This window comes from Epinephelus moara, chromosome 17 (genome assembly GCF_006386435.1).
Source record: "Epinephelus moara isolate mb chromosome 17, YSFRI_EMoa_1.0, whole genome shotgun sequence".
Classification (NCBI taxonomy): Eukaryota; Metazoa; Chordata; class Actinopteri; order Perciformes; family Serranidae; genus Epinephelus; species Epinephelus moara.
In genome coordinates this window covers 7,925,090-7,947,045 of record NC_065522.1, presented here as the reverse complement: position 1 = coordinate 7,947,045, position 21,956 = coordinate 7,925,090, and the positions used below count along the sequence as shown (strand labels likewise).

The following is a 21,956-nucleotide window of genomic DNA, read 5'->3' as shown; positions in this document are numbered from 1 at the left end:
TCGCCATTGTTGCTATCCTCACCAGTTACCCACCGGCGTACAGCTTGACATCAGCGTGGCGCTGATTGGCTAATCGCTAGACCCCCGGCGTTCATTGTACCGTCCAGCGTTTGGACGAGATAAATCGCAAAATCATTGCAGTATGCCAGACCAGAGATGCAAGCACACAGTTGAGTGGGCGGGGTCTATGGTCTGGAACCAGGCTAGGATTTCTGATGAGTACTGAACGTTTTAATTGAGTTAAACGGACTCAGACGACATTTTTTTGAGAAGTGACCCATTGCACTTGCATGTTATGCACGGATAGTAGGACTACTTTTCTCCAAAAAAGACAGAAGGGAGTTTTTTCGACGTCGTGTTTCCGAGAGAGTGAACTGTTAGCTTGTAAAGAAAAGTTTAGCAACGGGACAAGCTCGCGAGTATTGCCAAAAAAGAGGCAAGAAGAAAGGTGGGACTGATAATGGACCTGGAGCCTGATAAATCCTTCCCAGGCTTATGCGAACCTCTTCCCCAGACCCCTCTCAACAGCCCCAACCCAAAGAAGATCCGCACCGAAACTCATGAGGTGAGAGATATCTTAAAAGCTATTAATGGGCTGAATGACAGATTCATGAATTCATTCAATGAATATGTCTTGTAAGGCCCCTCATAGAAAACAGCTCACGCCCCATCATCATGCAATTCACCATGCGCACCTTCCGACACAAAGTATGGAGGGCTTCCCTCAACTCTGATGTGATGAAGAAAAAGAATCTTAGGTTGGCAGAAGATCTCACCTACAGAGACAGTGCAGAAACAAACTCTGACCAATTGTCAAACAAGCCCGCGAAGGGAAAAAGACCAAATGGATTGGCCCAGTGGCCATTATCGACGGTGTAAGACACACTGCATAAGAGGACACTAATGGATCAATAAGGTGATCTAAATACCCTAAGTTCACTATGAAAGCTACCTAATATTAACAAGGTCTTTCAACTACCTCAGGCTTATGGTGTAACTGTTCACAATTAGTAATAACTAATTTAAGCTCACTGTGACACTTGTTTAAATTGAATAAGATGTTTGAAATACCTCAGGTTCATTGGGTAACATGTTTATAATCAATAATAATTTCTTTAAGTTTTCTATGAAACTTATCTTACTTAAAAAGGTATTCCTACTAAATCACCTATTGTCCACTGTATAACATGATTGCGATAATATAATGACTCATTTATGTTAAATTTAATGCAATTTACGAATTTACATTGTGAGTAGTTAAACAGCCTACTTTTTATACAGTGGTACAACCACTTGCTTGCTTGAGCAATTGGCTCACTTCAGTTAAAAAACGAAAGAAAAAAGAGTCTGAAGAATTTTACTTAAGGTACTCAATACTTAGAGTTTTCCCTTTTGAGAGTATCCTCCTTAAGTGTTTATATCTTAGCACTTTACAAGTTCCTAGTTACCTTAACAGACATCCAGTTCACTTTATTCTTTTTTTTCTTTCAGGGCAGACTTACATTTTAGTTCCTTAAAAATAATATCCCTTAATGTCAGAGGTATCCGTGACAGCACCAAAAGAAAATCTATTTTTATTTTCTGTAGACAGAAAAATGCTGACTTGAATCTTTTACAAGAGACTCATTCAAGTGATAAGGATGTGAAATTTTGGAAAGCACAGTGGAGTGATCAATGTTATTTTTGTCATGCCTCTCAACAGTCAGCAGGTGTAGCCATTCTCCTTAACAAATTTAAAAGCAACATTACTGAGTCATTATCTTCAGATGAGGGTAGATGGATTATTCTGGTTTTCAAATTGGATAACACCCTCTTTATAGTTTGTAATCTGTATAATCATAACAACACAACTCAGGCAAAAACTATGTGTACGCAATTATGTAAGAAACTTGAAGCTCTTAAATTGAAACACAAGGGAGCACACATGATTCTTGGAGGAGATTATAATGATGCTCCAGACGATCTTATAGATAGAGTACCGGTAAGAACAATCCAACATTCAAGATTTAAAAGCACTGCATTTATCTGTGAACAACTTTCAGTTATAGATGTGTGGCGATACTTAAATTCTGATATAAAAGAGTTTACCTGGAGTAATGCAAATAGATCTTTGCAATCTAGAATTGACTTGTGGTTTATATCATCTTCATGTCTACAATTTGTTTCAGAATCCTCTCATGATCTTGCTCCATTATCTGATCACAAATTGATTACAATTCATTTAGTAGGCACTAAACAAAAACAAAGAAATTTACGTGGTTTCTGGAAGCTAAATAATGATTTATTAAATGATGGTACGTTTTGTAATATAATGAAAAAAACAGCGGAACAGATATTTGGGGATACCAAAATGAATCACACACAGAAATGGGATTTTTTTAAATTCAAGGTAAGAGAAGTAGTAATGAGACGGAGTAAAGAAATAAAAAAAAATAATGATACTAAAGAAATCAGTATCATGAATGAATTAAACACATTAATGAAGAAAGATAACCTATCAGAGGACGAAGAAATTAAATTGAAAAGACTAAAGGAGGAAATAGACAATGCATATATTAACAAGGCTAAAGGGGCTTTCATAAGGTCAAGAGCAAAATGGCTGGAACTAGGTGAAAGAAATTCTAGCTACTTTTTTGCTCTTGAGAAACGAAACCAAAAGAGAAACAATATCTCTGCATTTAAGATTGATGATAACATAATCACTAATCATTTGGACATCTCAAAATATGTTGGTTCATTCTACAGTAATACATACAAGTCAAATTCTAATATCAATGATTGTGATAGATTTATTGAGTCAGTAAAAAATTTTACACCCACTATCTCAGAACACTTTAAAACAAATTGTGAACGACCCATCACAAAACCTGAAATTTCAGAGGCAATCCATTCAATGAAAAAAGGCAAATCCCCAGGCAACGATGGGCTCTCGGTAGAATTTTATTTACATTTTTGGGATATCATTGTAGATCCTTTATTGGAATTATTTAAGGAATGCCTTGATAGAAAAGAAATGTCCACAAGCATGAAACAGGGTGTTATAACCCTAATTCCTAAACCTGACAAAGATCACCTACCAATAGAAAACTGGAGACCTATTACACTCTTAAATATAGAACCGTTACATCAGTTCAAACGTAAGACTTGTTCTTGATTTATTAGACTACTCTGACAATATTGATAATGACTCCCTTATTGTTTTTCTTGATTTCTATAAAGCTTTCAATACGGTAGAACATTATTTTTTATTTAAAGCACTCCAAACTTTTGGTTTTGGTCCAAACTTTGTGTCAACTATCGAAATGTTTTATAAAGATATTGACAGTTGTGTCATACTATATCCAAACACTACCAAAAGATTTCCAGTCATGAGATCCGTCCATCAGGGTTGTCCGATTTCGCCTTTTTTTATTTTTGATTGTGGTTGAACTACTTTCATTACATATCTTATATAACCCAGTAATTAAAGGTTTATCTTTTTGGCAGGGAAGTCAGACTGACCCAACTAGCGGATGATACAGCATTATTCTTAAAAGACAAAAACCAGATTGAAAATGCTATTTCATTAATAGATGAATTCTCAGCTGCCTCTGGGTTAAAACTAAATAAATCTAAATGTGAAATTTTATGTTTGTACCAAATGAATGTTAAAACTTTATATGATATTCCTGTCAAAAAGTGTGTTAGATATCTTGGTATTCATGTCTGTAGGAATGTTATGGAGGGCCAACAACTTAATTTCTCCTACAAAATGAAAAAAAACAAAAACTATATTGAACTTATGGCTTCAAAGAGACTTGTCAATTTTAGGAAGAGTCCTTTTGACTAAAGCTGAAGGTGTTTCCAGATTTGTGTACCCAGCCCTTTCCCTCAATGTTTGTGATTCCACATGTAAGGATATTAATAACATGTTTGTTAACTTTGTATGGAAGAATAAGCACCATCATCTGAAGAAAACCCTGCTTTCTGGACCTAAAGATAAAGGTGGTTTTGATCTACTGGACTTCATGGACTTGAATTATACATTATACACAGCACCTTTATAAAAATATGGGAATAAATATATGTTTTGTTTTATTTAGTTCTCTCTATTTAAGAGTAGTAGGAGTACAGTACTAGTTCTTTGGATTGCAGAGATTTCAGGAACACAAAAGCAATCATTTTAAATGTGTTCTTTACTGTTAAAGCTATTCTGGATTTTTATCTTTTTAAAAGCTAACACTACTGCAGATCTTACTAGTTAAATGCAGAGAGGGTAAAAGTAAGTAAGTAAGTAAGTAAGTAAACTTTTATTTTTATAGCACCCTTCATAATACGCCTACACAGAGTGCTTAACAGTACAAACAATAAGACCACAGTTCAATCAGTCACAATAAACGTGCAACCGAAACATTCTAGAAAACATACACACAGGCATATGGCAATGTAAGGTCAGTGCATGTAGAAGCATGTAATAAAATACATAAATAAAAAAAAATAACAATAGAACATGATCACATGGCACTGCAAAGCCAGAGGAATAAGGTAGACAAGCTGAGAGAACAACAGAAAGCGGCAAAAAGGGTGTAGAATGTTCACCATACATCTCTTTTACGTCTAGAAAATTACAGAATAAGGACCATCCACAAAATACATCCAGCCTTCACTGAAATAATGCTGACTTTACTAGCAGATGTAATATTTTTTGTTTATGGTTGATTAGTTCTCTATGTTTTGTACTTATCATTGTTTAATAATATAAAAATGTGTGAATAATATATTGTAAGAATCTGAGTGTCACTTAACATGTAACAAACCTTCACATCTGGTAAATACCCAGTTACTAAAAGTAATACTAAATACTAAAAGTGTCAAAAGCCAAAATGGTATGCGCCAAAAATACAGAATATACTGACACAGAAGTAAGCATTGCCCAGGTTCCCTTGTCAAAAAGCCAATGGGATTTTTCCATTGGGTTTTGGAATATTGCAGAAAATAAGCTCTGTGGCAAACAAACATTTACATGTACACATTTTGTTAAGCAAAATAATCTTCACATATGAACACCACTTTTATGATTTTTAAAGCCTAAATGCAATCACCAGAGGTAAAAAGCTAACATTAGGCTCAACGTCACCCCCACGATGAGGCTGTAAAGCTGTGTTCAGTGTGATGACGTTCTGTAGTCTCATTTAGCCACTTGTTAGCAACCGCCTATTTTAAGACACATTAAAGTTTCAGAATTCATGAGTGGGGTATTAAATGACGTATTTTATGTTGTAGAACAAAAGGAGAAAGTCTCTCAACCTTGTGTAAATCATAGACCCTATTTCAGGCATGGAACCAAAAACCCATTCGAAAGAGATTGAGATGACAGAACCGGGAGCACAAAATGCTAACTAATTTCCGGGTTTTAGGACTCATTCCTTGGGCAATCCTTTGCCTTTTTAAAATCCAAAATCAACTTGGAATTATCTGCGCTCAGATCACACTCATGTTCCGCCCTCTTCTTGCCCACATTCACTCATCACTAGGGTTGGGACTCGTTTCCGATTCCTTACCGATTCCTTCTTAACGGTCCAATTCCTTACCAATTCCTCTTACCAATTCCTACATTATATTCATTATACTTGCTATACTTAAACAAGTTTATAATAAACACAAATGCAATCATACAAATACAAAAACTTTATTCTAACTGTTGCACAGTACAATTAGATGAAAATACACATTTGTGTGTGGTGTGTATTTCAGATTTAGAGCTTGTATCATCTCCCTGAGAATATATAACAACAAAAAGTGATTCTCTGATTTCTACAGTAACACTATTACCTCAAATTAACCACAGCAATGTAATAAAAAATACTTAAATGCATTCATGCTTGGCCACTGTTATTTACGTGACAACACTTGAACAGAACACACACACGTTGGCTGTTTGTTTCTACCGCTCCCCTCGCTGGAAGTCTCGGACCTCCCGCTGCCCGCCTCCACCTTGATTAAACGCTGAAAATAAAAGAGGGAGACAGGTTTTCCTATTTTATCTTATTTTGTTATATTTCTCCCTCTCCCCTCACTGGAAGCGGACCTCCCGCCGCCCGCTCCCATCTCAAACACAGAAGTCTCCCTCTCCGCTGAGCACCCACGGCGCATGCCCGGCCTGTTAAAGCCTGTAACCATAACAACTGTGTGACACAAACTCAGTGCTTTGGTCATTAAATAATGTCAGGCTCAGTCGGGTTCGGACAGAAATATGCGGCCCGTGCCGCACTCTAATGGAAATGCACGTGACGTTGTTTTTTTTTTACAATCTAGGAACCGTTTGCAGGAACCATTCCTCCAAATGTGATGGAACCGGTTCCGGAACCGGAACTTTGGACCCGGTTCCAAAAAAGAACCAGATCTGGATCCCAACCCTACTCATCACACATTCATTTACTGTTTTATTCACAAAAACTGTATATGAAAACAACTATATGGGGGTGATGAGACAGGGCTGAAGTAATATTGCAAGGAATATGATGTGAGATTTGAGTTGGCTTATAATTTTTACAATTGAAAGGTGCTGATGGAAAAGTCATGGTTCACTTGCACAAGCACAAATAAAACAGCAGGACTTAATGTTTATGATAAAGTGGATGTGCAAGTAATGTGTGATATGAAGTGAAATTAAACGTGTGAAACATTTAATTTCTACAATCTAGCCTCAATTCATCAATTCAATACCCTTCACCATCTCACTCGCCAATTTTCCCTGTCTCCAAAATGGTGGTATGCAAATTGGAGTGTAAATACAATATGATTCCAATGTGTTTCTGTTGCTTAAACCTATGAAATAGAAGCCACATTTGTCAAAGGAGTTTTAAAAAAACTTACTTTAGGTAGCGCTCATCTTGAAAGTATAGCCCACTTTACTCTGTGTGCGCTGCAGCTACAGCACTCTCAATGTGACAGAGGAGCTGGTGGGGATTGGCTCTTGTGCGCCAAGCATCTAGCTCTACCCACTGAAATGCAAGCTGCTTGCCTCAGTTCCTCCTACTTAAAAGCATGTGCTGCATTGGCCGGGAATCGAACCCGGGCCTCCCGCGTGGCAGGCGAGAATTCTACCACTGAACCACCAATGCTGCATATGGTTGTTGCTGTGCCATAAATTTTTTTTTTTTCAAGTTTTGTGAGGAAAAAAAACAACACCCTAGGAACAACACTTGGTGTTTGGCCAATATACCTTCTTGTCTTCCTCATTCTGTGCTGTAGTCAGCAAGCCATTCAACATGTGGCTTTTCTCCTCTTTTGTGTCTACCAGAGGCAGGAAGCTTTTTAGCATCAAGCTCAGCAGCTCGTAGTCTAACCCTGGACCACTGTGAGCTTTGGACTCCTCAGCCACATGGGACAGAGTGGACTCTGATTGCTCTGGTGAAATCACCACCTCACACACAAATGCACAGATATGGGAAAAAGGGTTTAACCACTGAAGCAAGGGGATACACACAAGTTTGGAATCAGCCTAAATCAAAAAGAGGCAGCAACACTGAACAATCCTCACATTACATGAGATCTGACTATCTACTTTCAGAATATAAAGAGCACACATTTATACTCAAAACTCAACACAATCTCAACAATGGACTTAGGATTTCAAACAGGATATGTCTTTAGCTGGTTAATAATCAGTACTTACATACATAGTTTTATAAATACGCGCATAGTAGCGTCAGACCTATTAAAACGTAAGTGAACGGGCATCCCTTCAAGTGCAAAGTTAGTCCACTAAACAAGCTTTTTTTCCACAAAGACCGCCTCATATCGTTAGGATAAATGTCAGAGAACATATAGAAAACGACATGTAAACGTGTTGTCTTACCTTACCGGTGTGCTGCCATGTTTGTTTACCATTTAGCTCTGCTTTCCAAAGCGCGGCCGAAATATATCTCGCCAGCTCTAGATAAAGCCCAGCTGGATACTACTCCAGGTGGAGGTGTCTCGTCCTCGGTCACATCCAGACCTTGAAAATAAGGCTGCAACCGGTCCCATTCCTTGAAACAGAGACATTCCTCTTCTGTGGGCACTGGGGCACAGCATTCACAGGTACACCACCAATCTCCAGAGCTACGCAGCCTTGCAGCAGCCATTCCTCCCCTCTCGTCCTCTACCTGTTGCATATATATATATATATAAATAAAGAACTGTATCTGCAGTTGGACATGGGCATTACATTTGTTTAAAGTGACATTAAAAAGGGCATTAAAAAGCATTACATTAGATTTGCTGATACCTGCAGAAACCCTGTGTTATCTCACTACTCGCTCAGAGACAGCAGCAGCACCAGAGGGTAGAGTGGACAATTAAGGGGGCAGTATTCCATTTGGACTACCTTGTTGTTGTGCATTAATAAAACTATGCAAGTCGTGATCATTAACCAGCTAAAGACATATCCTGCTTGAAATCCTAAGTCCATTGTTGTTGAGTTTTAGCCATTGTGGTGTAAATTGGTACGATGCAACAGCTAATTAGCCGACCCCCTGCCATGAATATGAATTTCTTCAGTTCATGTGTGGTTTATACATTACTTGTTAGTGTTGGGGATTTGTTAATGTGTTTGGCATAAATGATAAGTGTTTTAGCCATAAAAAAAAGATAAAAATTATGGCGAAAACGTAGTTTCTTCCAACACTAGAATTCACAAACGAAAAAACACTAATGGTCGGTGATAAGTAGTGTTTAACTTTTGATTGAACACTAAATTAAAACCCTCGGCGCATACTGCAGCACAATCAAACAGATGCGCAACTCAGAGCATCAGAAGTGTCTCTGACACCAGACTCAGAGCGGACCGGTGGAACTGGAAAATGCATATTTTCCGTCAATGACATCTATTTTATTATTATTTTGAGTCACATTGTTGAAAGAATTTAGTCGTCTGTGTTCAAGCAGGATAATAGCAGGTATCCATTGTACGTCGGGCTTTCTATTTCCTTGTCGGAGATTTTTTTCTTTTTTAATTACTACTTATGTTTTTCAAGTGATTTCCCAAATTTGTTGTTGAGTTGTGATATGCCAATTGCTTTTGGCAAATCTGGCACTCTGCTTTCTGGGGGTTGTTGGGGCATATTTTAAAGTGCAACCACACATCTGATGACCTCTTGGACATGTCTGCCAGCTCTAAGTGCGCTCGTTGTCAGTATCGGACTGGTGGGGGTAAGTGTTGGGTTTAAGGCCTCCCCCCAAAAAACGGGAAAAAAGCTCCGAAGCTTCGAATTTTTTTTTTCACAATCGAATCCCTTGCCATCGAACGAAGCTTCGAAGCTTCGAATTTTTTGGGTCAGCCCTAATTGTTATTATCATGCATCATGCAAATCTGTAACTCCTTAGTCGCTTGTCCCCTGTAGAAATTATATATATATTTTTTAAATTATTAATTTTACTAATTTTTCCCTATACTTCTGTCTATCCAAAGACCAGAGACACACATGCACACACACTCACACACACCCATAATAAAAAAGTGGCTGGATATTAAGTGTATACTTAAAATGTGTATGTTTCCTGTGCTAGGTTGTGCAGACCCCTCTCCCTCTGACTCCACACGCTCTAAAAAGAAATCAGTGCGGGACGAAAGTCAGCCACACCAAAGTAAGACCTTTCTCTTTAATCATGTAATTTTGGCATAATGCTTGTGTATGTGTGTGTGGACATGCGTTACTATAGCACCCTACTCGACCTGGTTCCCCCTGAAGCCTGCTCTGTGTCTCTAATCATGCACTGTTTGCTGGAACAGGTCTGTGTGCACATTGGTAGTGTGTGGTCAGAGCATGACATCATGTGATTGACATAATGTCTATCTAATAACCTTGAATTAAAACACACACTCCAAATGTGTGCTCTTTATATTCTGAAAGTAGATAGTCAGATCTCATGTAATGTGAAGATTGTTCAGTGTTGCTGCCTCTTTTTGATTTAGGCTGACTTTAAAACTCGTGTGTATCCCCTTGCTTCAGTGGTTAAACCATGTTTCCCATATCTGTGCATTTGTGTGTTAGGTGGTGATTTCAATAGAGCAATCAGAGTCCACTCTCTCAAGCTCCCAGTGGTCCAGGGTTAGACTATGAGCTGCTGAGCTTGATGCTCCAAAGCTTCCTGCCTCTGGTATACACAAAAGAGGAGAAAAGCCACATGTTGAATGGCTTGCTGACTACAGCACAGAATGAGGAAGACAAAAAGGTATATTGGCCATACACCAACACACACATACATCATGCAGCACGTGCTGTGTGTATCTTTGTTAACAGGGATGAAAGACACAGTCTTGATTCAAGTGCTGTTCGTAGTGTTTTTCTCACAAAACTTAAAAAAAAAATTTTATGGCACAAAAATATTTATATGCAGCATTGGTGGTTCAGTGGTAGAATTCTCGCCTGCCACGCGGGAGGCCCGGGTTCGATTCCCGGCCAATGCAGCCCATGCTTTTAAGCAGGAGGGGCTGAAGCAAGCAACTTGCATTTCAGTGGGCAGGGCTAGATGCTTGGAGCACAAGAGCCAATCCCCACCAGCTCCTCCATCTCATTGAGAGTGCTGTTGCTGCAGCATGCACAGAGTAGGGTGGACTGAGACTGTGACGTGGCTGGGGCAGGGTGTGGCATTTACTCCCTGACTGCAGGGAACCCTTGTGGTATGGATTCAGACTCCACAGAAGTTGAGTGTCCATGCCAGGACACTTTTTTTTCCCCGTGATCTGATTGGTCAGTGGTCGGAGTGTTGACAGGTTGTGATCCCATAGTCTGAACACAACCTGCTGCGGAGCAGGTTAGCTGTGCTATTTACAGAGATAGCACTGGCGATCTGAACCGCTCAGTGGCGAAAAAAAGCACTTTTAATGCGCAAACTTATACGGGACGCATTTGCCCCCATATATACCTCGCGGTTGCCGGCTGCATCCGCCTCCCTCAATACTGAACCAATTTTAAAACGAGTTGTACCTATGAATCATACGCACACATACACATGGGGAAATAGGGCCCAGGTTGAAAAATACCGAAGTTATCCTTTAATATGCAAATGAAAGACAACAGATCCAACTCTGAAACAGCTGATTATTATTGAGTCAACAAAGATATAGAAACAATAGAAAATCTTTAGTTTCACAGAGAGAACACAAGCACACAGAGGAAAGAGTCATTAATGCCAACTGAGCTACCTTCCAGGCCATGGCAAAAAGTAGGTATAGATCCGTGTGAGTACAAGAAGCAGCCATATTTGGTAGAACCAGATTACTACTCCAGGTACTTAAAGATCCTACAGATACAGCAAACTTAAACCAACTGTGCGTGGGTTATGGAGTTCAGAAAGCTTCAACAGTTCGAAAACACTGTAAATGCACAAGACATCTTTGACTGGGTACCACATACTGTTACAGTATATGCATGGAATTGTACTGTGTTTATGTTTGTGTATAAAACAGACATGAGTTAGACATGTATTTGATTAATTCACTCTGTGTGTTATGTGTGTCTGTGCATAGATGATGAACCACAGGATGGTCCTCAACACTACATCCTGCTGCTGGGCTTCTACCAGCCCCACCTGATTGTGGCACTCGATGCCATCGGTGTACACGTAGCCAATGTCATTAAATTGTGTTCAGAGCACACACTAACTTCTGAGGGACGGCAAGAACAACAGCCCTGTGAGGGCAATGAGCAGAGTCTGACAGCTTCTCCGGCATTGGATGCAGGTAAAGAGCCGTCAGTATACAGTATGTACTGAATAAGACACATCAAAACTATATAACAGCTTTTATATGGAATCAAACTCATCAGCATGCCCTTATTTTTTCTGTTTATTGCATGTTGTTATTAACATTACATCATCCTTTCCTTTGTGTGTGCCAGAGGTTCATGGTAGTGTCGAGCTGGCTGCGCAGGTCAGGAAGTTGGATCTATTCTGGTCAGGTCTGAGACCAGCTTTGGACAGCGGGCCACTGGATTCCACGGTCCATGATGTAGTTCAGCTCAGCTACACTGTCCCAGATCTTTTGCCTCCCTTGCACGCACAGGTCCCCGAGGCTGAGGTAAGATGGCCCTGGCCCTCTTTGTTTCTTAGATCTGTTCTCATTGGAGCCTGCTCTGTGCCTCTAATCTTGCACTGGAACAGGTCTGTGTGCGTATTGTGAGTGTGGATATGTGCAGTTTGGTCAGACCAATATTTTTAAGGCTTGAAATTTGGCCCTCACTATCTCATTGTTGATTTTCTTGTATAGAAAATTGAAGATTTGAACAGACTTTTGCTTTTCCCTCTTTGATTATTCCCAAGGGCACTCTCTTTATTTCATATTCAGCTTTGCCTGTTAAAGTAGCTTCAGTATAGTAGAGGATGGTTTCGATCCATTGACTTCTGGGTTATGGGCCCAGCACGCTTCCGCTGCGCCACTCTGCTGTTTCACAGGAAGATGAATCCACAAACAGAGCCTGATGAGATCAGAGCCTCATCCATCAGGCCGCTGATGCTGCTGCAGCTGCTGAGGAGCCACTGTACACAGTGCAGTCAGTGTTCAGTGGCAATAACATTGACACTGTAATTGCTTTTAGTTTTTTTTTTTTTGGACCGTGATGGCAGCCTCTGTGTGAAGTAAAATAAGCTGCTTTCCATTTGGACTATCTTGTTGTTGTGCGTTTATAAAACAGTGCAAATACATGAAATGCAAGAAATCGGTGCAGGATGAAAGTCAGCCAGACCAATGACAAACTAACCTCCTTTGGTTTCTGTCCTCTCTTCTTTGTGGACAGCGACTGAGCAGCCTCCTCTCTCTACAGATGTGGACATGCGTTACTATAGCACCCTACTCGACCTGGTTCCCCCTGAAGCCTGCTCTGTGTCTCTAATCATGCACTGTTTGCTGGAACAGGTCTGTGGACACATTGGTAGTGTGTGGTCAGAGCATGACATCAGCAGTTTATGTGAAACATAGAGTAGTGTTTTTTTGTGATTGACATAATGTCTATCTAATAACCTTGAATCAAGACACACACTCCAAATGTGTGCTCTTTATATTCTGAAAGTAGATAGTCAGATGTCATGTAATGTGAGGATTGTTCAGTGTTGCTGCCTCTTTTTGATTTAGGCTGACTTAAAAACTTGTGTGTATCCCCTTGCTTCAGTGGTTAAACCCTTTTTTCCCATATCTGTGCATTTGTGTGTGAGGTGGTGATTTCACCAGAGCAATCAAGAGTCCACTCCCAGTGGTCCAGGGTTAGACTATGAGCTGCTGAGCTTGATGCTCCAAAACTTCCTGCCTCTGGTATACACAAAAGAGGAGAAAAGCACAGAATGAGGAAGACAAGAAGGTATCTTGGCCATACACCAACACGCACATACATCTGAGTAAAAGCATGTGCTGTGTGTATCTTTGCTAACAGGACTGAAAGATACAATCTTGATTCAAGTGTTTGTTCCTAGTGTTTTTCTCACAAAACATGAAAAAAAGTTTTTATGGCACAAAAATATCCATGAGCAGCATTGGTGGTTCAGTGGTAGAATTCTCGCCTGCCACGCGGGAGGCCCGGGTTCGATTCCCGGCCAATGCAGCACACTCTTTTAAACAAGAGAGGCTGAAGCAAGCAGCTTGCATTTCAGTGGGCAGGGCTAGATGCTTGGAGCACAAGAGCCAATCCCCACCAGCTCCTCTGTCTCATTGAGGGTCCTGTTTCAGCAGCACGCACAGAGTAGGGTGGGCTAACACTGTGACGCGGCTGGGGGACCGTCTACCAGCTTGTGAGAGCTCATTGTTGTCCACTTGCTTTTGCTGTTTTTCTGTTTCATCATACACAGGACGGAATGCACTCCACCATAAAGAGCATGATCTTATATCATGAGACATGCTTGCGGGACACAAACAGAGGGTCAGAGAGATGCAATGAAAATGATCAGTGTTGTCAAAAGGTCTAGTAGTAGTAGCACAGAAGTGGAGTCTGAATCCATACCATTTTACGCTGTTTTGTTGGATGTTGACGATACTACTTTGAATTGTCCCATCAAACACTTTAAAGTGATGCCAGACCGTTTCTGCTACCAAAGGAAAGCCCAGTTAATGAGTGATGAGGTCTATCTGAATCTAAATTATTTTTCTCATAAAATATAATCTTTTTTTCTAGTTCTCGTCACACAGATATCTCATGTTATTTTTATCTGCAGTGATGGAATCAGAGTGTGGATATAGCAACACTGTCAGCTATCACTGCCGACTAAAACAAACTTGTCATAAGTTCAAATATTGCTAAAATCATGTGTTTAGTGTTGAAAACAATCTCTTGTTTCTTAGAGGCTCTGTTTTAAAAGCAGTGGAAATAGAGCTCTGGAGCAATGAAATGATTCCACAGATCTTTAACAACATAAAGGCAGAGGTCTACTCTGTCTTACCTGTCACTTCAGACTTTTGTCCATGTCAGGACACTTTATTTTCCAGTGATCTGATTGGTCAGTGGTCGGGTGTTGACAGGTTGTGATCCCACAGTCTGAACACAACTTGCTCCAGAGCAGGGTTAGCTGTTCAACATCAGTTGCCATGAAAAAAAGCAGAGATGTGTTACCTGTTAAGTGTTAAAGATGGGTGAGGAAAATTACTGTGTGACATACAGTAATGTTTCTGGGCAGAATGGTAAAGGGGAACCTAAATTAAGATTTCCAAAATGTTATTTCCATGGCCAAAGAAAGTTTAATCAGTATTTGTGAACCAGAAACCAAAGATGTAAGTCTCAAACTTGTGATGTCATAGGGTATCACGTCTGAAGCTGCTCCATAGACAATGAATGGGAGACTAATTTTGAGAACCCCCAGAGTCTTCTTTTTTTTATACCCAAAAGGAACTTTATTCTATTGTTGTGCTCTCAGTTCTGAAACAGAAACGTACCCATATACTCAGATCATTTCCCATGGTGCTCTCAGTGTCATCTGGAACATTTTTCACTATTCATTGTCTGTGGAGCAGCTCAAAACTTTGTGCCCTATGACATCATAAATCAAACCAGCTGTCTTTCATAATATCAGTTACAGTTTTGTGGCCTAAGTGCTTCATTCAGTGACTGGACCAAGCAGGCCAGTGGTTGATTTGTTGAGGCCAGATGCTTGCATTTTATGGATTGCTCTCATGTGGACTGGCTGCACAGTGTGCTACTATAATGATAGCTACAATTTATGTAAACTAGTGAAAATAATGTGTGAACTGTTAACATTATTTGGGGATTCATGTTTAAGCTCAAGCGGTTTGGAGTCTCTCGAAAAAGGAGACCCCACTGCCATCTTGTGGACAAAAGGAATACTGACATGAATGCACACATGAGTAAGGTCACTATTGGCACACGCTCTATGGTTAAGGGAAGTCCTTCATTTTGTCAAACTGGAAAGAATCAGGTGCATAATGAGGGGCTCCTTGAGGAAATTTTGCATGATGTATGATCCCTTTTTTTGAGTATGTACAAGAGCTGGACTTTCCAGATATTCCTGAATGAATGATCATCTGTTTTATAGACATTACATTGTGATGTGACAAGCAGTTGTCCAACCAACAACCATTATATTATGTTTTAGTATTTAGTGTAATTGTTATCATTGTGCACATATTTTTATATTTTAATTTTAGTACTATATTGTTTTGTTCTTTGTCTTGTTCTGGGTACTGATTTGGTTTGTAGTATTTGTCTGGCTTGGTCCTGTCTTGGTTTTGTATTATTCTTATTTCATTTACTACGAACTTTTTTGTTGTGTCACTGTTGGATTGACCAAATATTATTGTGCTTTCTGTCTGCTCTATTTGGTAAATCTCAATAAACAGAAAATGATTTTAATTATCATTTAAATTGTTGATAAGAAATATTCTGCACCAAAAAAATGGGAAATATCTTTGCTACAGATGATTTTAAATGCGTGTTACTTGTTAACTTTGTTTTTTTCGATTGCTTTTTCAATTTGAAAACGGAAATGCTTTTGTTTTGAAAGGTTATAGGAAGTGTAATTTGGGCAACTTGACGCTGGTGTCGTTGCGGTTGCCGGGGGCAACCTCATTTATACAGTGTATGGGGGCAACAGACGCACCAGACGACACACACCGACGATTAACTTGCTGAACTTTTTAACAAGCTTAATTAGTAATATGTTGTCCTGATAACTTGAAGACTCTTTTAACCGTTAAATGTTGTTTTTAATCGTAGATAATTGTCAGTGAGAGGAAATGGCACCAAAAGCAGGTAAAAAAGGCTCAGCCAAAAAGCCCAATGCTCGGGAAGCAGCAGTTGTGAACAAAAACTGGGAGGCTGGTCTCACCAGCGCACAGTTTGAAGAGGTTTGTTATCTCACTGACTTCTTTTTTCGGTTTAACTTCACTCGTGTGTTGAAAACATGTCACTGTCATGTCACAAAGTCAAACGTGTAGAGGTCTTATTAGCTGGTTATACATGCTAACGTTGATAATTGCCAGTTAACAGCTGCTAGCTAACGTTACAGTGTTACGTGCGCGCGCGGGAGACGTTGACTTTTCATTTCAGGTAGAAGACAGGATTTAAAATGGGTTGTTATCCTCCAGACTGCTCATTGAGACAGTTTCAGTCATGTTAACAAGGTCACCAGTTTGTTCGGTGAAAAATGTGTTGCCTAACATACCTCCTCTGGCACTTGTCTAATCGTTAGTCATTAAATGTGTCAAAAATGCAGTTAACAGCAACCGACGAGCTTTTATTTTGAAGGTAATAAGTCCAAACCGGAAATTGTCATTATTTCTAGTGCTCGTTGAACACATGCCTATTTTGGAGATTTCTCGAGAACCTCACATCCAAACAACTTAACACTCAACATTGCACTTCTTTGGGTCCCAAGTATAGACTGTATTCACCTGGGCCCCAAACAGGTATAGATTTATGATAATGTTTACATATTATGTTGATATTCTAACTCATTGTACCCTAAAATAACATCAGGGCCCAAAAGCAATTTTAAAAATGCAATGCAATGATATTCTACTTACTTACTGTGTACTTCTACATAAGAGGAAAACATTGTATCACTACATTTCCCTGACAGAGACATATTATTACTGGTTACTTTGCAGATTTAGATTTTACTGACATAATATAACAATCAAAATACGATGTATTATTATTCATTAAACTATCCAGCATTATATTAGAATTGAAAACTCCACCTTAAACAGACATTAAGTAAATTTAAGTATGTTGTGTCTTCATCACTTCATATAGTTTTCCTCCCACCCTGTGCTTCATGCATCCTTGAACACATGCATTTAATTTTTTTGAATGCCTGTATGACAGGCCTTGTTTTAAATCAGAAGATTATTACAACAATTACAATTATTGGACACTGCACATCCTTGGGTCCCAAAAAAAACACCTGCCAAATGTGAACTTATTCAGATGAATGGTACTCAAGATATCTGGAGGGTTAACACACACATAGACACCCGCACTCACTCACTCACACACACAGATTCCTGCTTTATAGTTCGATTTTTTTTCTCTAGTAAAACTTTCTAGATTATACTGTGGTGTTTTTTTTAACAGCACTTCTGTTAGCGATGTCTATCTTTCTTCTATGAGTAGAAATCATGGTGCCCTGAAGCGTTTGTTTAGCCAGTGTAAATCCCACTTCAATGAACTGCAATGGAACTAAAGAGAGACGTGATGTGAAATCAGTGTAACCTGTGGTTCTTGACCTGGATGTAGTGTATTAGTATATACATTATTCTGGTATTTCTGATGCACTTTCCAGGAGTCATGGCAAGCCTGTGTGTCTTTGGTGGTTGGGAGGAGTCCAGAAGAGGATGAACTTACCCGGGCTTTGTCTTTAGCCGTACAGAAACCACTACGCAGACTTTTCAACTTGTTATCCTGGGACAGCACCCTTGCTAAGGTATTCTGGGTCATATTCTTTATATTAATATTGTGTCCTGTGTTTTTGAGAAGCTCTTATTGCTGTTGTACAGTACTTAAACTGTTACTAAACAACGTGAAACAAGTGGTTACTATTTCACATTTTTAAAATCTTGTATAAATGGAAAGGTTACAGTTACTAGTTCTAAATTTGTAAACTAATTTTAAATCATGTCTGTGCACATGAATATCTTGTATTTTGTCAAATGATTGTGTTCTCCTGTCTGACCTCATTGCAGATCCATGAGCTGGGGAATCCCAAAACCAAAAGACCTGATGACATCCCCACCTTCTATGAGGTACAGTAGGCTTGGGAATGAGGGTTTCTAATGCAGTATGTTGTATGTCAGTCTATCAGTGTCTTCTGGTTGTTGTGAAGGAACCTTGTGTATTTGTGTGCTTTATTCTTCGTGTGCATGTGTGTACAGGTGTGTTGACTTTGTTGTGTCTCATGTAGGTTACAGAGCCTGCTAAGGTGCTGCTGGATGCAGGAGAAGAGATTCCTTGTGACCTGATGGCAAAAATACTGAAGTTCCAGCTGCTACAGATCAAAGCCACTGATCAGCAGAGGAGGGAAGTTGAGCAAGTGAGTGTTTCTTTATATGTGTGATTGCTTGTGTTAATTATTATAATTTAGTGACAGTGTTGAACTAGCGTGGATTTTCACGCAGGTTTTAGTATTGTTAGAAACATGACGTTTTTTGCATTGCAGTGAACTTTTGAATCAACATAATATAAGCTATGCTGTAACTCAGAGTTGAATTGGGGACAAAATAATGTGATTTTTCTCTGGGTTTCTCTTTTTTGTCCACATCTGTTAAAGGCTGGAGAGGAGAAGGCAAAAGTCGGTCCTCCCTCTGCCAGCAAGGACAAAGGAGGGGCCAAAGTCTCAGATAAAAAGGGAAAGAGTCCACATTCACCTGTGGGACCTTCCAAGGAGAAGACCAAGCTCAAACGGAGGGGTGATGTTGAGCCACCAAAGTTCATAGGTAAAAAGACAAATTTAAACCAACTGTGCTTGGGTTATGGAGTTCAGAAAGCTTCAACAGTGATAAACGCTAAATGCATGAGACATCTTACAGTATATGCATGGAACTGTACTGTGTATGTGTTTGTGTATAAAAGAGAGAGGAGTTAGACATGTATTTCATAGTGTTGTCACGGTACCAAAATTGGGACCCACGGTACGATACCAGTGAAAGTATCACGATTCTGAGTGGTGTCACGACACCACAGCAAAAATGAGGCAGATGTGCCTTTTGTCATTTATAAAAAGATAAATCACTTTTCTATAATACATCAGTGATATTTCAATGGAATAAATTACTTATTGACTTATTCATACTTCAAAAACAGCATCAATCAGTGATTAACATAGGGGGGATCAAAATAAAATAAATAAATAAAATAAAAATCAATCAGCCACCCTCCTCCTCTGATAAGTTAAGAACAGTCCCTTAAGTGCAGTGAGGTTTGTGGACCGTTACCTGCCACAAAGAGAGAAATGTGAACGTCTCGTTTCTCCTCTGACACGTCACATACCTGTGTGCCGCTACTGCTCAACTGTTCAGGTATTTCTGGGCAGTCATGACACTGAGAAAGACTTACTGGACCTGGAGCCTGGCTGTGTCTGTGACCCCCGTTCAACCCACAATCGGCAGGATTCGCCTTTAGTTTCTGCTGCTGGTTGAAATCTGTACACGCACAGTGTGCTCCTGAATGATTTCTTTTGCTTGCACAAAACTATTTTTAGTTGTAAATGCGAGTAAAATGCTCGCACCGTAGAGCTCTGTAGTGGAAAACAAATCACTGCAGCATATATAAACAAATCTAGCCTACAAGTAAAACGAAATAAATAATAACTTTCACTGCTCAAAGATACACAATAGCTCAGCTAATACCTGACATGTCACTGGAAAACAAACCACTGCAGCAGCATATTGAGTGCCAGGTGGCCAGCGCGCGCCGTTATTGGACGGCGCATGGACACTAGGGCTGCCACGATTAGTCGACTAATCGATGACTAATCGACTATTAAAATAATCGGTGACTATTTTAGTAGTCGACTATTCGGTTTGAGTCATTTTTCATAGGAAAGTACTATGAAAGTACCCCAAAATACTCTTACTGCAGCTTCTTACATTCAGATATTGGCAGCTTTACACACTCTCCCGTGACAATGAACTCAAACCCTTTGGCGTGAGTATGAAACAAGACATTAGATGACATAATTTTGGGGTTTGGGCGAGACAGACCGACATTTTTCAACATTTTAACACATTTTTCGATGAAATGATTAGTCGACTAATCGAAGAAATAATCGACAGATTAGTCGACAATGAAAATAATCGTTAGTGGCAGCCCTAATGGACACTCACCCTCTTGTGACTGGACTTTGAACTTATCCCACAGTAGTGGTTCCGTGAGGTACCGTAGTACTATGGTACTCCAACATTATGGTATCATATGTACTGTGGTGTTTTAGTACCGTGGTCTACTGTTGGTACCAGTATACCGTACAACACTAGTATTTGATGGATTCACTCTGTGTTATGTGTGTCTGCGCATAGATGATGAACCGCAGGATGGTCCTCAACACTACATCCTGCTGCTGGGCTTCTACCAGCCCCACCTGATTGTGGCACTCGATGCCATCGGTGTACACGTAGCCAATGTCATTACATTGTGTTCAGAGCACACACTAACTTCTGAGGGACGGCAAGAACAACAGCCCTGTGAGGGCAATGAGCAGAGTCTGACAGCTTCTCCGGCATTGGATGCAGGTAAAGAGCCGTCAGTATACAGTATGTACTGAATAAGACACATCAAAACTATATAACAGCTTTTATATGGAATCAAACTCATCAGCATGCCCTTATTTTTTCTGTTTATTGCATGTTGTTATTAACATTACATCATCCTTTCCTTTGTGTGTGCCAGAGGTTCATGGTAGTGTCGAGCTGGCTGCGCAGGTCAGGAAGTTGGATCTATTCTGGTCAGGTCTGAGACCAGCTTTGGACAGCGGGCCACTGGATTCCAAGCTCCATGATGTAGTTCAGCTCAGCTACACTGTCCCAGATCTTTTGCCTCCCTTGCACGCACAGGTCCCCGAGGCTGAGGTAAGATGGCCCTAGCCCTCTTTGTTTCTTAGATCTGTTCTCATTGGAGCCTGCTCTGTGCCTCTAATCTCACACTGTATGCTATAACATCCTTAAACTGTGTGTCCAGCTTGAGATGGGGATGGGAATCTTTGAGGGTGTGGCCAATCTCATCTATGACTGTCTGGACTGGCGCAGGCAACATCAGCACTACCTTGACAGCCTCAAAGTCATCAGCGTAGCTACTGTCCCTGTGTTGGATCCACAGCCTGCAGAGGTACACATAAACATACACACACATTCATATCAGTCAGTATAACTACATGACAGGGCTGCAGCTCACATTTATTTTCATTTTCGATGAATCTGTTAGTTGTTTTAATTTAGTTGTTTTAGTTGTGTAGAAAAATGCTGAAAATTCTGAATGATACTCAGTTTTGCCTGGTAAAAGAGTATGAATTTAGCAGAGGATGGTTTCGATCCATCGACCTCTGGGTTATGGGCCCAGCACGCTTCCGCTGCGCCACTCTGCTGTGTCACAGGGAGGTGAATCCTCAAACAGAGTATGAGGAGATGAGTGCCTCATCCATCAGGCCACTGATGCTGCTGCAGCTGCTGAGGAGCCACTGTACACAGTGCAGTCAGTGTTCAGTGGCAGTAACATTGACACTGTCATTGCTTTAGTTAGTTTTTTCTGGACCATACATGCACACACACACTCACACACACCCAAAATTAAAAAAAAGGCTGGATATTAAGTGTATACTTAAAATGTCTATGTTTCCTGTGCTAGGTTGTGCAGACCCCTCTCCCCTTGACTCCACGCTCTAAAAAGAAATCAGTGCAGGATGAAAGTCAGTCACACCAAAGTAAGACCTTTCTCTTTAATCATGTATTTTTGGCATATGCTTGTGTATGTGTGTGTGTGTTTGAATTAAAAACTCAGATTAGG

At 40.0% G+C, this 21,956-nt stretch overlaps 1 protein-coding gene and 4 non-coding genes across 10 annotated transcripts in view; 3 read left to right on the top strand and 2 right to left on the bottom strand.

Annotated features, from left to right (window-relative positions):
- Positions 1–7,032: 7,032 nt before the first annotated feature.
- trnag-gcc (transfer RNA glycine (anticodon GCC)) lies at positions 7,033–7,103 on the bottom strand. The gene has a single exon. It is a non-coding gene; the product is annotated as a tRNA-Gly (tRNA).
- A 2,981-nt stretch (positions 7,104–10,084) lies between these two features.
- spag17 (sperm associated antigen 17) overlaps positions 10,085–21,956 on the top strand; it is a 30,991-nt gene continuing 19,119 nt past the window's right edge. For 4 of the 6 annotated variants that reach the window (XM_050067606.1, XM_050067607.1, XM_050067608.1 and 1 more), the window contains exons 1-9: positions 16,054–16,306; positions 17,746–17,886; positions 18,146–18,205; positions 18,364–18,492; positions 18,730–18,895; positions 20,477–20,689; positions 20,847–21,025; positions 21,135–21,281; positions 21,798–21,873. In XM_050067606.1, coding sequence (XP_049923563.1) covers positions 16,196–16,306; positions 17,746–17,886; positions 18,146–18,205; positions 18,364–18,492; positions 18,730–18,895; positions 20,477–20,689; positions 20,847–21,025; positions 21,135–21,281; positions 21,798–21,873 — 1,222 coding nt within the window. In that variant the 5' untranslated portion in view covers positions 16,054–16,195. Of the gene's footprint in view, positions 10,198–11,494; positions 11,708–11,864; positions 12,044–16,053; positions 16,307–17,745; positions 17,887–18,145; positions 18,206–18,363; positions 18,493–18,729; positions 18,896–20,476; positions 20,690–20,846; positions 21,026–21,134; positions 21,282–21,797; positions 21,874–21,956 lie in introns of those variants that run through there. The other 2 variants (XM_050067609.1, XM_050067610.1) reach the window with 2 other exon arrangements.
- trnag-gcc (transfer RNA glycine (anticodon GCC)) lies at positions 10,362–10,432 on the top strand. The gene has a single exon. It is a non-coding gene; the product is annotated as a tRNA-Gly (tRNA).
- trnag-gcc (transfer RNA glycine (anticodon GCC)) lies at positions 13,486–13,556 on the top strand. The gene has a single exon. It is a non-coding gene; the product is annotated as a tRNA-Gly (tRNA).
- trnam-cau (transfer RNA methionine (anticodon CAU)) lies at positions 21,466–21,537 on the bottom strand. The gene has a single exon. It is a non-coding gene; the product is annotated as a tRNA-Met (tRNA).